Source organism: Diadema setosum, chromosome 14 (assembly GCF_964275005.1).
Source record: "Diadema setosum chromosome 14, eeDiaSeto1, whole genome shotgun sequence".
NCBI classification, from domain to species: domain Eukaryota; kingdom Metazoa; phylum Echinodermata; class Echinoidea; order Diadematoida; family Diadematidae; genus Diadema; species Diadema setosum.
The window spans coordinates 902,519-918,843 of NC_092698.1; the positions used below are offsets into that span (position 1 = coordinate 902,519).

The following is a 16,325-nucleotide window of genomic DNA, read 5'->3' on the forward strand; positions in this document are numbered from 1 at the left end:
TTCTCGCGGTCAACGTGATGCACTTTTTACTGGTGAACCCGCACATGTTCACAGCACAGGGCGGCGTAAGAGCTTTTAACCTCAAGATGTGGTCACAGTCCGCACGTCCTGCTCGCTTGCGAACTGCATACTAGCACAAGAGTTCTGTGCATATAGTAAGAGGGCACGTACCTGTAATAACTCCATGGTGGTGCAATCGAGAGTAATGTGGTGCGTACGCTTCACGTGCGTGTGCGCTACAATATATCTATGGCGCGTCGATCGCTGATATCAAGGTCTGCAAAATGAATCTACTTGAAAAATCACTCAAATAGCGGCAGAAATCGAGGGTAGTCGGTATTTTACATGCTGGATGACGTGTACCAGACATTAAGTAAGCATTTGGTGTTATTTATCATTCTTATTTTAGTTCTTCTAAGAAACGTGAGCTTTTCAAAATTGAACATTTTTTGCGTTCTAGGCCTGTTGGTTACATGCAGTTTTTAACACTACTAGTATGATCATACCTCCGTACTGCTGGTACTGTACTATTGGCCACTGCCACTCGTGCTGTGTCGCAGTCTCTTTGCAGTCCGTAGCCATCGCACGCTCCATCTTGCTAGCCGTGTACGTGTGTACGCGTGGATGTCGACCACCGAGCTCCACCATGCCCAGCATTGCACTGCACTGCAGCATGCATTGAACGTTGTACGTACACATAGAGCTAGACGTTGAGAGCTGGTCCGTCCGGCGGAGCGCGAGCGAGTCTAAAGCGGTTTTACGTGGGCTGTACATTATGTACAACAATAATTATTGTAATGCGTTAGCGCACGTTCCGTGCGACAAGTGGTTACTCTACGATTACCACTGCACTACACGCATTAACGGTACCGTCGGCGCGGTACATGATGATGATGGTGATGAGCCATGTTTGTTGACTGATGTACACTGCATATGTGTACATGATAATGATTGTACTCTCACTCTAGAGTTTATAGGCTAGAGTAGTGGACCATCTTTTGTGCTCACATGTGTTGCGATTATACCAAGGTCAAGGAAGCGCCTAACCGTTAGTTGTGGTTGGTAGCATGGTTGGGTGTTAAACACATCGACACCTTAATTGACAATAGATAGGCACCTAAATCATGTAAATCTAGATCATTTCTACTTCAAATATCTCACTAATTTACATGTATTGTAGATATTTTCTAGGCCTATCTCACAATTTGCCTGAAAGTGGTGAAATTGTACTCGCCATGCTCAAATGTATAACAGTTAAAGTTTAACAACATTTTGTGTATACAACCACACGTTGGTCATTACATGTAGGTCCTACATAGTCATAGGGATACACACACGGTACGGAGAAGATGATCACCGGGCCGTGCGTGCATGTCAAACATGGTAACGCCACACAATCATGATCAGCTTGCTCACAAAGTGATGAAAATAACCTCATTTTCATGCCTTTTATTATTGTTATTTTACAAATATATTTTTCGCTCCGTTAGATGGATTCAGGAATAGATCTATTCTGACTTCACATTTCACGAGCAGACTGACAAGCGCACATTGAAAATGCGATATGCGGTACACGCTCCAAAACCAACCAAGATCTATTCTTGCCATCTTGGTTTGATTTTTAATTGTTCTGATTGTTTTCTTTTGTTTTCTTTTTTTTGGGGGGGGGGAGCTGTCATTTTGCCAGCCGATTTGTTAGGGATTTTTTTTTTTGTGTATACAACCACACGTTGGTCATTACATGTAGGTCCTACATAGTCATAGGGATACACACACGGTACGGAGAAGATGATCACCGGGCCGTGCGTGCATGTCAAACATGGTAACGCCACACAATCATGATCAGCTTGCTCACAAAGTGATGAAAATAACCTCATTTTCATGCCTTTTATTATTGTTATTTTACAAATATATTTTTCGCTCCGTTCTCATCGTGTTTTATGGGTTTAGAATTAATAGCAAAGTTACAACTGCCGCTAAATTGGGGGACTTTGGATTGGCATCGCTAGACTGCTGGTGGTGTGCTAGCAATCGCTCAGCGCAGCTGCAACCTAGCCAGCGCAGTTGTGCCGGCCACTCGCCCCAGCAGGGACCCGGACCCGTGCGCCGGCTGCCTGCGTACGCTGGATCGTGGATGCGCGATTTGCGAGTACCCAACGAAGGCGAAGAACGAAGGCGAAGTCTCAATAACGACACGATGCAAAAATCAATTGTAACTTTAAATTCACCTCATCAAATCAAGAAAATGAGAATAAAGTTAAATATGAAAAAAAAGTAAATTTGTCTAGATGGTGTGATAATATTATATTAAATGGGATTAATCTAGGAGGCAGGTTCATGTTCATCGCTTTGCGGTGGTGCATGATCGCGTGTTGATGTGGCCGGCCACAAACATTCCCGCTACGCAATAAAAAGCTTCTTCGTGTGTGTGAATGTACATTACACACGAGTGTGGCTGTATCCAGCAACTAGGGCCATGGCTACAACCACACTCGTGTGGCTGGATGGTAAAGACACGCGTGTGGTTGTATACACTGCCTTTTTTTATTTTCCTTCCTTGATATAACATAGGCCTACAAAATGTAATTTCAATTTCATGGTACAATGTAATTTAGGATAATCTCACTCGGGCCACCTCAATTTTAGATCAAGCGCAGTCCCATTTTTCATGCTTGCCACGCTGTGCATGTAATATGTACATTGAAATATAGTTGTAGTATCGTATGTAGTGCATGAATTAAAGACACACGCAATTCATCTTACCTGGCCGAGTACAAAATACTACTCCCATGAAAATATCCACTTTTACAGTAGCCTATACATCATGATACATGGGGTATTGTAGTATTGTACAGATGTAGTTTATGTTTGTAAATCCAGCGATGGCAGCACATTTGCCGCACCTTGTTTAACATGTTAGGTCATCATAGAGTGGTACAGTGGTAAATATCCAGTTTGTCATGTTTGTCATGCTTGGAAGCCCTCATCTGCTTTCAAACTGTACGTCTGTACAATGTAGGCATATGTGATCTGCGGGAGTGCGGGTACATACATAGATTAGAACTCACTCCTTCACTTTTATTGTTTCAATGTTAATTAATTAGGGCCTACTGGGCTGCTGAGTATTTCACTGCCCGATTACTGTACAAGTTGAAATTTTCGCGGTGGTTTTATTTTCGCGAATTTCGCGAATCGTCCTTGAACCGCGAAAATAACAACGCACAAATAACTAAGTTCAGTTAGACCCTCGCAACCGCGAAATTAACAACATATGAAAATATCTTCCAAGTAGCAATTCGTGAAAATATCTATACGCGAAAATTTCAGCTCGTACAGTATAAGAAATGACAAATGATTGCCACATTGAATACACTGTATATCGCAGTGTTTTCCACATACAGTACATGTAGTAAGTAAACATGAGTGTCTATCATTTTTGTTTCTCTCTCTCTCTCTCTCTCTCTCTCTCTCTCTCTCTGGCAGAATCATGTATCGGTCAAAAGCAAGTCATGGAGGTCGACGCACTACTGGAAGGTCAGAGGGCCTTTTCTGCAACTATTCTCACCGCATCTGCATGCAGGACCGACATGAGGGCTTTGAGTACTGCCTGGACCACATTCTGGAGGACAAGTCGGCTCCCTTCAAGCAGTGCAACTTTGTCTCCACCAAGACAGGCCAGAAATGCCAGAAAGCAGCCCCAAAGGCTGACAGGAAGGAGGGGTGAGCTGTCCACAACATGTTCATCTCCATCTTCATCTTGCAATGCTGTAAAATGAGGAATGTTTGCGTGCATTTTAATTTTGCAAATTTCGCGAGCGTCATAGATTCGCGAAATCAAAGTGCACGCAAAAGTTCTTGTCTACACTGTATACATTGAATGCCAGAGGCAATTCGCGAAAATTTCATGCTGCGAAAAAGGCTGTCAGCTCCAATTTGCAAAAATTTCATGCCGCCAATGTATATCATGTTTTACAGTATTCTCTGTAATGTGAACTTGGAAATGTTGCAACATCAGTTCCTCCCCTACATGCTGTACCCTTTTCATAGCAGGAAAATGGCACATTGTGATGTCATTGTTAGTTTGCACCAAATGATTGTGGTTTGAAAATTGTTCATATTTCCTCAGACACCAGACGGGTGATTGTACTTTTTCAAAATGTACCAATCAATTAAATCTCCTGTTTCATTGGACATTTTCTATAAAGAAATATGATTTTTTTTTTTTTTTTTTTTTTTTTTACATCTTACTGTATGGGTTTCTTAATCAGAAAAGAGACAAATCAGCATTCTATGAGTATTTGTTGATTGAGCTTTCATTTCCAAGAATTACTATATTTGTCAGCGTGTATGCTGCACCCGTGTATAGACTGCCAATTTTTTGGTTTCCAATGGGAGAAGAAGAAAAAAATGAGGGAAAACATGGAGTTCTATGATTTATGTTATGAAGAGCAAATGACACTGAAATAAGAATACTCAAATGGTTTGTTTTCATTAATTTTAATGGCAAGAATTATAATTGTACATTGTATTTAGTGTCACATTGAATATTGGATAAATTCATGAAATTTTCTGGTTTTAGACCAATTTCCATATAATCGTGTAGAAGCCACACCCAATTTCCCCAGCTTTTTTTTTTCCAGAATATTTATGAAGGGGTGTGGCAAATATAGCAATGCAAAAGTATGTATCAAAAGGAAAGTGATATTGAAGCAATGTACAACATTGCACATGATTCATGCTGAAGGGTTACAGTTTACCTCACAGTGTATTCTTGTGCATTTTCTGTTTTGATTACTAGCTACTGTCCTGCCCATGCAAGGAAGGCAGCTCAGATGAGACACAAAGCTGCCCTAAAGGCCAAGCCCACTGATGCTGTGAAGGACACCCTGGATGAACTGGACTACTACCGGCCAACTTCCTCCAAGTCGGTTCCAGAGACTCCCCCTTCCCTTGCCACAAAGATTCTAGGTAGGGAACATCTCACTCTAATGATTAACCCTATTCTAACTGGGGGGGTCAAATTGACCCCCGCCCTCGACGTTTCGCGCCACGATTTCGCAACGCGCAAAGATTTTGCCGCGTCGTTTCACAACTTTTTTCACTGAAGTCTCCCGCATATTTTGAGACCAAATTTGCGACGTCCGGGTACACCGTTTTGAAGGTACGTAATGTTTTGCATATGCATGTCAACCAAAAAACAGCTCAAATTCATGATATCATGTGCTAATCCAATGCAAATTGTGTTTTTTGGTTAAATTGATATAAATTAGATTATTTCAACTTTAACCGTTGAAATTAATCAATTCTAGTGTAGATAAGCCTGAAAAAGTGCCTGCAACAAATTTTGGCAAAAAAACAATAGAAAACAAAAGGTCGAAAAAACAATAAAATACATAAGAAATTAACAAAACAATAAAAACCAAAAGAAATTGATTTTGATTGTGCTAATTTTTTTCAAGAAAATTGTTTGATGTGTCTTGAGGAATTCTGACACAAAAACTTTGCAATCCTCCAGTCTTTTTAATGGAGTTATAGGTGAAAATATGATTTCATGCACAAATTTGCATAATTAATTTATTTAAAATAGAAAGGCAATATTCTGCTATTGTATGACCATGTTATCTTGTAGTTTACATCCAGCTCTATCTTCAGGCAAAATTTCACGGCAATCGCACGATCGGTGGCCGAGATCTGAAGGGGGGGTCAAATTGACCCCCCTCAGTAAAAACTTGGTCTCAAATAGCCCAGTTAGAATAGGGTTAACCCTATTCTAACTGGGCTATTTGAGACCAAGTTTTCACTGGGGGGGTCAATTTGAGCCCCCCTTCAGATGTCGGCCGCCGATCGCGCGATTGCCGCAAAATTTTGCCTAAACATAGAGCCGGATGTCAACTACAAGATTACATGGTCATACAAAACACAAATTTTGATTTTCTATTTTTAGTAACTTAATTATGCACATTTACGCATGAAATTATATTTTCACCTATAACTCCATTAAAACGACTGAATGATTGCTAAATTTTTGTTTAAGAGTTCGTCAAGACACATTGAATAATTTTCTTGTAAAAAAATAGCACAATCAAAATCAGTTTCTTATGTTTTTATTGTTTTGTTAATTTCTTATGTATTTCATTGTTTTTCGACCTTTTGTTTTCTATTGTTTTTTGGCAAAAAATTGTTGGAGGCACTTTTTCAAGCTTATCTACATTAAAATTGATTAATTTCAATGGTTAAAAGTTGAAATAATCTAATTTATATCAATTTAACCAAAAAACACAATTTGCATTGGATTTGCACACGATATCATGAATTTGAGCCATTTTCGGGTTGACATGCATACACAAAACATTACGTAACGTCAGAATGGTGTACCCGGACATCACAAATTTGGTCTCAAAATATGCGGAAGACTTCAAAGAAAAAAGTTATGAAACGACGCGGCAAAATCTTTGCGCGTTGCGGAATCGCGGCGCAAAATGATGAGGGGGGGGGGTAAATTGACCCCCCCCCCCCCCAGTTAGAATAGGGTTAATATTAAAGGCATAATTTACCATTTGTGTATGAAACAAAAACCCAGCATTAGTGCTTCAAAATAGTTCTAAAATGTGAGTTAGAGATAGAAACAACCTAATATGTAAAAATTTCGAACCAGTATGATAGATGGTAGTATTGTTGAATATACAAAATGTGAACAATAGTTATGATCAGCTTGGTTATGATAATAATGTTTTCAGACTAAACCGTCAGCAGTTATGGTTTAATGAAAAATATAGTGATATCTCCGTATATTTTAGGCTTTATTGCAAACATTTTATATGGTAGGATGTTTTGTCATACAACTGACCTACACATATGCTTCAAATGTGATATTTTGAAATTTTTTTAAACCACTGAGCTAAACTCCCAATAAGTAAGGGTTGTACAGAACAGTATTATAAATACAAATGCAGAATCTTTGTCAAATGCCTAAAAGTAGCTTGAATTGTAGTGAATTGTAATGCTGCATTTCTAGTAACTAAAGATGTTTAACTTTCAGTGAGTTTCCTGAAAATGACGTCATTGTGAACTACCTCCCTTTATTGCATAATTTCAGTAGTGAGAGGTAGGATTCAGTGACATACTGTGTGTCTAGCATACATGAAAATGTCATTGGCTATCATCAGTCTTGGCTCCAAAGTGCCATTGACCCCTCACAGGTCATGCTCAGAGTACAGCAACAAGATTGCTATTGACTGAACATGGCTACATGGCTACATGTTTTCATTACAGTTTGCTTGTTTGTCCATGTGCAAAATAACTCAAAAATGTAGTCAGCGGATTTGAATGAAAGTTGAGAATGATACAAGTGACAGATGATTAAATTTTGATTGTGATCCAGCAATTTTTGTTGATTTTATGAAGGATTCTTGATACTTTGGCAGGTAGGGTCAATGAACTTGGGAGTTTAAGCTGCGCATTTTTGAGGTTTTCATACATGCACTAAAGTGCGTGCAGTAGTTTCTGCTAGGGTGAGGCGCGTCGCGCAGCTGGGAGTTGATGATGTGACAAAAGGCTTCTATATTGGGAAATCGTGCAACTTTCAGCATGCATAAGTACAAGCAGAAATCACTGATGTTTATGAAAGAACAAGATCAGAGGTGGAAATGAGCTGCTTGGCGGAAGTCTGCGCTCTCAGAGTGCTTTTCTAGTTATTAATGAATAAAGAAGTTTTAATCAATGTAGATATCAACATGATTAGACTCCCTTTTCTTCATGCCCAGATTATGGCAGCGAAAGTGAAAGTGATGGTGACCCTCTCCTGTTGGACCAGGCGTGGCGTGGGACTACCGACAGTGATGCAGAGAGTGTAGACAGTGAACAGGAGGACTCCCTCAAGTGAGTTTAAAGAGCATCTCAAATCATTTTGGGGGAAATCCCTTGTCTGCTCTCACAGGCTCAATGAGAATCTGCACACTTCCCTGCAAACACGATAAAATGTTTTCAACCGTAAAATTTGTAGGATTTTCTTCTCCTTCATAAGACTATGTACTGCTGATTACATGAATTGAGTGATTGTCAACCCACTTCTGAAAACATTACAAGGGCTGTCTCATTCCTATTACAATTAGTATTACAAATTTACTTAAACATGCACTTATGCCTGGTAGATATTTATTGCTATCGAAATTAAAATGTGCATGCATTGGTTTCTTGAGGAAAATATCATGTAGGCAGGTTTTTATTTCTGCTATTTAATTTTAGGTGTTGAGTTAAAAATATCTTAGCTTACATCTAAGCAAAGTTCATTCTTGAGACAATTACATATTTCCAGATGTTAATTTCTCTAAACGTGCTCAAAAAGTTGTATAAAATCTATAAGATCTCTTGCTAGAGCATTGCTCTCATTCATGTCAATCCAAAGAAAACCATATATCCATCTTAAGGTTATTCTAAACTACATGATTAGTTCTGATATATATTTTACATCGATACACCCACCCCCACAATAAGGACATGTACCATCACTTTCGTTGTATATCTAAAATAATCATTGCCACTAAAATCCCTGGGAATGTTTCCAACACGTTTTTAGGAGAATCTTATGAAAAGAAATAGAAGGCTATTTAATTTTTTCTCGGTATCCTTCATTACAAGATATGCTGGGGTGTATACTGCAGAGGAGGCGGCTCTGATCACCAGAGACAAGCTGATTCGTCTCCAGTCACTCTACATCAACCAGTTCAAACGTCTTCAGCACCTGATGAGGGAAAAACGCCGCCAGTACCTGATAGCCCAGCAGCAAGAGAGAGAGACTTATGGTGAGGGATTCTGACACCTCCTTCCTCTTCTTGTCCGATGGCACAGCATACTGCGCTGATGGCATTTGCTGTGCCACTAGAGGCTAAATGTCATTTCCCTGATTTTGGGAGTGTGACGTAAAGGGTTTTGGTTTAATATAAATGACCTATGCATCAATCTCTCTTACTTGGAAAGTGCTTACAAGAAATGGTCCAACTGAATGCAGCATACAAAGGTCATGTGAGCTGGCATGGGGAAGGGGGGTGGGGGTTGGTTATGCTGCTGTGTGTGGAGGCTATTGTTTAGTACAAAGAAGAGGAACCTATACCAGGCATGTTATTCTGCAGAATTGAATCTGATTTCCTGTTTTACTTTTTTTCTTCTTCTGAAGTCTGTACAGGTGTTGCTATTTCTATGTATTTAAATCACCAGAAAAATGTGATTTCTTATTTTTTTTTTAAATAATAATCATCCCTGATGTATGCATCGCATACATGTACACACTGTTTTTCTCGGGATTGCCACGTAGCATTGTGTAAGAGCAATTCTTGTCTCCTTTGCATCAAGACATATCACAGTCTTGCCATCTGTACAGGGAAGAATGGATCACTGGTATGGTGTTATAAAAATGCCTGGAGAAAAACAGAACTGCAAAGAGAGTGTTTTGAGTGAAAGCAGAGATCTGAAAGAGAACAGATGAGTTGAAAATTAAGCCAGTTGCCCATGTGTGGTTTGGCCTCTATTGTTTAACAAAGGAAATGTGTAAAGTTTGTCCCACATACATTTCTCTGAGCTGTGCTCCAAGTGGTACAGTGGACTCATGTTATAGCGAAGTCCTCAGGACCGGCAGTTTTCTTTTGTTATATCGAAATTTTGTTATAACCGAACTAATAAACAATAAAGATATATGGAATGGATGATGTTGCGGCCTGAATTTTACTTCGTTGTAACCGTGTTCGTTATAACGGGAGTGCACTGTATGTGATTCACATCTGAGAGGTAATGTTTTGTCATCAGTCATGTGTCCAGATCTACAAGATGCTGTCCATATTTGCTTTAGATATTGCAGAGAAAGAGGAAAGAAAATCTGTTCACTTCATTCTTGTTATTTCCTGTAGGCATTGACTTTGGTGTAATTACTGACCCGAAGCAGAAGCGTAAATTTCGAGAGTACCAAGCTGCCAGGGGCTTCAGGCGGAGGAAGGGAAAGGAGGCGCTCTTGTATCAGAAGTCCAAGCGGAGGCGGATTGAAGCCACGCCCGACTACCAGGGCAAGCAAAAAGTCCCCCTCATGCTGCAGTGTTGCTACACTTGCCCTACCAAGGAGAAGGAGCAATGTAGTAAATTCAGTCTACCCATGGCCAAGTTCTGCAAAGATCGTATCCTTTCCAACTTCCTTTCCTTTCCTTCCTTCCTTTCCAGTCTCTCTGAAGGCATCAAATTCCCTTTGTTTGCAAATACTGCTTCTTAAAAGCAATTATTTGAGCTTGACATGACTAAGGAACAGGAAGTCATTTCATTATCTGATTTGTGCATAACTCTTTAGTGTGGAACATTCCATTAGCATTTAATTAATCTTTTACTTTAGTTATTTCATCATTTAGCCTGATTTGTTGCACAGGAAACTTCGATTTTCTTTACAAGAAAACACCTGTTTATTTATGTGAAAAATGTTCTGGCTTGTATCTGTTTGTTTGTTTGTTTGTTTGTTTTTGCATGTCTGTTTTTGCTTAGTCATGGTATACTGATGAATTAAATTCTTCCCGCAGTATAGTTTCAATATGATCCTTAATTCTGTGCCCATATCAGACATCCTCATGGATCCTAAACAAGTACTTTATGTGGAGTGTACCAAGGGGAATGGCCATTGTGATAGACCAGCCTCCCTCATGGCACCTGATGAGAGCTGTTCTCTTCACATGGGTCTTCCTGAGCATGTTCCCTACAAACCTTACGAGCCTGAGCCACCCCCACCCCCTCCCCCACCACCTGTACCCAAGCAGGTGCCTGTGCCCCAACCGCCGCCCACCATCATCCCAATCCCAGAACAGGCCCTCCCACCAGCCCCCATCTTGCCCTCCCAGCTGGACTCTCAGATCGACCAGCTGCTCCAATTCCAGCCACATTTCCTGGAGCAGCAGCTGCAGCAGCACGTGTACGATACCTCTCAGCTCCTGAGTTCCTTTGCCCAGCCAGACATGGACATCCAAGTAGACAGCCAGGGGGATGTGCAGGCTGACACGAATGTAGCTGGAGCCAGTCAGGCAACACAGATGACCACAGCAGACAGCGAGGGCAGCAATCAACTTGACATTGACAAGAGTGGTCTTCCAACAAATGAAGGCACAGCACAGTACAGTATTCAAGTTGATGCCCAGACAGACATTCATGTTGATGTGGAGACAGATCTCCCATCAGATGGTCAGCCTGAAGTAGAGGAGTCAGTACAGACTGGTCAGCAGGTTTCAGCCACATGGACATCGCCCTCAGCCTCAGTTGACCAAAAAGACACTGAACATACTGACAGTTCAGAGAATGCCAATGTTGGGGCACAGGAACGTGGCAGCGAAGCAGTAGATATGGCAGAGGACGTACCTATGCAGACTGAGCAAAGTTTGCCATCGGATAAGGCCGAAGAGCCTACACAGGGTCAGACGGAGACAGGAACCGACCTCAAACAGGAAGTGGAGATGACCGACCAGCACATCTCACAGGCAGATGTAACAGAGAACACACCAGAGGCTACAGACATGACTGTCCCGCCAGTCACAGAGGCTTCTCAGATAGTGGAGGATACAGTGAGTGTTTTGCAAAGTACACACATTCTCAATTTACACTAATTTTGAATGGTCATTCAGTTTTTGCCAAATACTGTAAATGATTATGTCGCTTAAAAGCTGTTTTTATGTCCTTTTTTTTATGTCTCCGCCACAAAGTGATGCCAGAGGCATTATGTTTTCGGGTTGTCCGTCCATCTGTCCGTAATCATTTTTGTGGACAACGTAACTAGAAAACCATTTGAGGTGTCCTTACGAAACTTGGCATGTGTACAGTGTATACTATGAGTGGGCAAAGTTGTGCCCGTCAACTTTTGGGTGCACATGCTCAAGGTGCTCAAGGTCAAAGGTCAAGAGTCAGTGGTCAAGGTCAACTCCTCAAAATGTCACTATCTCCCTCATACATTCTATCTATGCAATGGCAGCTGGACTTTTCTTGAAACTTAGTGTATACATGTATTACCCAGTAGAGATTCATTGGGAAAGATTTTTGCCAAAAGGTCCAAAGGTCAAAGGTCATGTTAAAATGCTAAATTACAGTTCTTCTCCATATCTCGTAAGTGGCCAAGGTATCATCATGAAGCTTTGTACATATTTATGCATATACTGCCTGACGGTGATTCTCTTGGGAATTATAAGGTCATAGGGGCAAGGGTCAATGGCGAGGGTAAAATGTCAAAATTTTACTATTCAGTACTGAAATTACACTTTTTCCCATACATTGGAAATTACTCAATGCATAAACTGAAGGGTCAAAAGTCAAGTAGAAATCCTCAAATCCCCAAATACCTGCTCTCTTAGACAATATAGCCATACATTCAATTAAACCTAGTTCAAGGAAAGTGAACATTCAACACATTTGTGACAAACATGTCATTTCAGTAATATGCCAATTATGTGAAACTGTCGTCACACATTGTCAAGTTGTACTATAGACCTAGTGGGAGAACCATGCATTATGGCGGAGGCATACCAGTCGCAATAGCAACATTTCTAGTTTCTTTTCTATATCGAAAATCTAGGGCAATTTTGGATACTGCATAAACACAAAGAAAACAAGATAATTCGTGGAAAAATCCAGATGATTTAACAATTGTTTAAATATGACAAAAAATGTTTGCAACAATTATAACCTTTGAGTAGCTGGTGCCTTTAGTTCTCGGCACAGTCATGCAGTGCATGATATCCATGCAAAGTGTTCCAAGCTCACTAGTACATCATAAAAACCAGTTTGGTTCAGATGCTTGATCTAGAATTTTGAAGAATCACTGATGTGTTCTGATAATGTTCCTGCATTCACCCAATATTGGGTTTCATTCCACTTTAAAGTTACTCACAACTATTCCAAGTTAGCCAACGTAGTTTGTCTTGAACTAATATGATCTCCTGTGTAGGTGATTTCAAGCACCACTGTCACTGTAGATGAACAAAGTGCCTGCACAACTACAACCAGCAGCCGTCCTTGGTATCACCAGAGCCAAGTGAGCAGATCATTGATGTGACAGGGATACCAGATGAGAGTGCCTCAAACCAAGACTTGGATCTGGAGACAGGGCAGAGTTCAGACCAACGGGAGTGCTCTGCCCAGGACCAGACCACTCCAGGCAGCGAGGATCTCCTCTCTAACTCAGGCACAGGCAACTGAGTGATCTGTGAATGACTTTCTTCCTGTAAAAAATGCATTCCTCCAGTTTGGACATGTTTATGCTGTTGCTTTTTATTGTTCAGCTTTGTGTGCATTACAATTGTACATTTTAAGCACCAGTCAGAGGTGAACCTTTTGTATACAGGACTTGTTTGTGTTCTGAGCATCAGTTGAATGATTTATTGCCAATCAAGTTGAAAATGATTCAACTTTTCTATTTATTTTCCACTACTGTTCCACTGTACACATATTGTCAAACATCTGACTTGTTCTTACTGGCAATAGTTGCCACAGGTCTTTTGAGCATTATGTGTTTATCTGGATTAATCAGTGATAGACCTTATTAAGTCAGAGAATATCTAGACAAACAGAAAATTGTGTTTACTAATAGTGAATGACAATAAAATTATGTGAGAAAGAGAGATAAGCAATGATGTTTGGATTGATGTTATATTTAGTTAATGGCTGAATGAGTGAAAAATAGGATGCACACAACATCATGTCATGCTACACAAATCTGCACTAGGGCACAAACCAGCTTCACAGTTGCCTTTGCTGATTTTGTTGGGGTTTATATTATAGCGTGAATGTGCACAAAATCTACTTGCATTACCTGTGAGCAATTCCCCCCCCCCCCCCCCCCCCCCCCCCCGTAATCATCTGTATTGCATGCACATTCCTTATTTTCAGGAAAAGGGGTATATCTCAGGGTTCAGTTTTGGGGAAAAATCCTGAAAAAATTATGAAATAGGGAGTTTTTTAATATTTGTAAAAATGTTTTTATTAGGGGAAATATTTTTATTATTTCTTCAATCTTTCCAATCCTGAAATAGTGTCCCGATTCAAACCCCTGAAAAATTCTGAAATTTTGGTAGTAAGGCTTTTTGTTTGCCCAAATTCACCTGAATGTGCTTACTATAATGCATGTTTTGCTGCAAAGCATGTCAGGCTGGGCTTGCCTTCTTTTCACAGGACATTTTGCCACATGCGATGCAGATATGTCACACAACTTGTACATGTACACTTCTAGCAGGCTTCCCTTCCCAAAACTCCTTGATAGGGGGTCAATAGCCGAACCTATTTCCATCCTTAACCCGTTGAGGACGAGTCCCGAGTATACTCGGGCAAGCATCTATGGGAAATACGTGTTGAAGCAAAATGAAACTGTCCTCAACGGGTTAAAGGGGGTATCTCTATATGTTTAGGAGCAAGCATAAACATTATGTGTATGGTTGATCACTTGAGTGAGGAAGGGGAGGCTGGGGAAAGGGTGGACATGTCAAGTATTCGAGTATCTTTGTGAATTAGATGATCCCATAGAGCATGACATTTTCAGATTTTTAATTGGCAAGAGAGGTAGTAAACCTAATATTTGGAGTCCGGATATAGCCCCCATGGTGTCAACTGTATTTTAACCAAAGTTATTTTGTTTCTTGCTTTTAAGCAGTATTTGGAATGCCGTTGCTTAGTATATTGACAGACGTGTCAAAGAATGCTTCCTCTAAAGACAATTTTTGAGTTCAAATGTGAGAAATCAAAGAACTTGTGATTACCATTCAAAGTTTGATGTTATCAGTGTTTGTATTGTTCAGAAATTAAGAATTCCATGGTGTTATTGTGGTATGTTAGTGTGACATTTTTCCACGAAAATCCAGTGACAGTGACAGTGCTTTATAGATGATTCTTGCAGGTAAGCTGAAGGAAGTATAACAGTACTGTTACCGCTTTATGTACGTGTAAATTTGTAGGGTTGTATGCTGTGTGTGTTAATTGAACAAGCCTTTCACAATTGAGAAAAGTTATATCCCATTCTAGATGCTTGTAACGAGATAGATAGATATTTGAGATTCGTTTGACCCCCCCAAGGACCCAATTCCTGTTGTCACTTTCCCTGGGGTCCATTTCATAAAAGTCTTATGAGAGACTTTTTGCTTAAGTAAGACTCACTTAACCCTAATCAGGCTGGGGGGGGGGGGGGGCGGAATCCGCCCCCCCCCCTCGACGTTTCGCGCAATATCTTCGCAACGCGATAAGCTCCCGCTGCTATGTTTCATGACTTTTTTCTTTCAAGTATTGCGCAACTTTTGAGACCCAAATTGTTGCGCCCGCGCCTACCGTTTTGACGTGACGCCCGTTCGAAAAAAATTTGTCAACCCCAAAATTGCTCCAAAACGTGATTTTGTGTACAAATCCAATGCAAATTGTGTTTTTTCAATTAATTCACATAAAAATTCATATCTTCACTTAGAATGGCCAAAATTAATTTATTTTAGCACAATAATGCTTTGAAAAATGTCTGTGACAAATTTTCGCCAAAAAACAAACAAAAACAAAAGGTCAAAAAACAAGGAAATACATAAGAATTTCAAAAAACAATAAAATACATAAGAAATTAGTTTCGATACAGATTTTTTTTTATCCTATGTCTTAGAAGAATGATACAAGAAACATTTTTAAAAAGAAATTAGCTTAATTGGAGCATAAATAAGTGATTTAGAGCCCAAAACTGATTTTATGCATAAATTACAATAATTAATTAATATAAAATATAAGAAAAATTTTTCGCAGAAAGCAACCATACATTTTGATAGAGTACGTCGCGGGCGTCGCGTGTGCCGATTTTCGGCGCGATCGCGCGTTCCATAGGCGAGATCTGAGGGGGGGCGGAATCCGCCCCCCCCCCCCCCCCCCCCCCCCAGATATAGCATAGCCAAAAAAGCCCAGCCTGATTAGGGTTAAGAGAGACTTCATGAAATGGATTTGAAAGTCTCTTATAGCTACGTATGAGCCACTTTGGCCATTCTGTGATTTATGTAGAGACTTTTATGTGATGACCTCGTGAAACATACCCCTGGTGACTTGTAGCTGAATAACCTACAGATCCCTGTAGGACTAAGGTACAAGCTTGTCATCTGCCCGTCAGAAGAGCCCTAGCATGAAACTTTGACTCCCAAATCAAATTTTTGTTGGTGTCATAATTGGACAGTGGTTTGAAAACTCTTTCATGTGATGTAACGTCATCTATTTGTGATTTTTTTTTTTCTTCAAGGAGGCATGCCTTAGGGCCCTTCTGCCCAGTATTCAATATAGATTTATTCAATCAAACTACTCATACTGAATGA

The 16,325-nt window shown here is 40.2% G+C and overlaps 1 protein-coding gene across 1 annotated transcript; it reads left to right on the forward strand.

Annotated features, from left to right (window-relative positions):
* Window positions 1-243: 243 nt before the first annotated feature.
* Window positions 244-13,821, forward strand: LOC140237651 (uncharacterized). The gene is given in 9 exon segments (XM_072317578.1): window positions 244-373; window positions 3,484-3,720; window positions 4,799-4,968; window positions 7,764-7,878; window positions 8,638-8,801; window positions 9,900-10,160; window positions 10,591-11,579; window positions 12,953-12,995; window positions 12,998-13,821. Coding segments are annotated over 8 exon segments (2,181 nt in total). The 5' UTR covers window positions 244-373; window positions 3,484-3,487; the 3' UTR covers window positions 13,204-13,821.
* The last annotated feature ends 2,504 nt before the right edge of the window (window positions 13,822-16,325 follow it).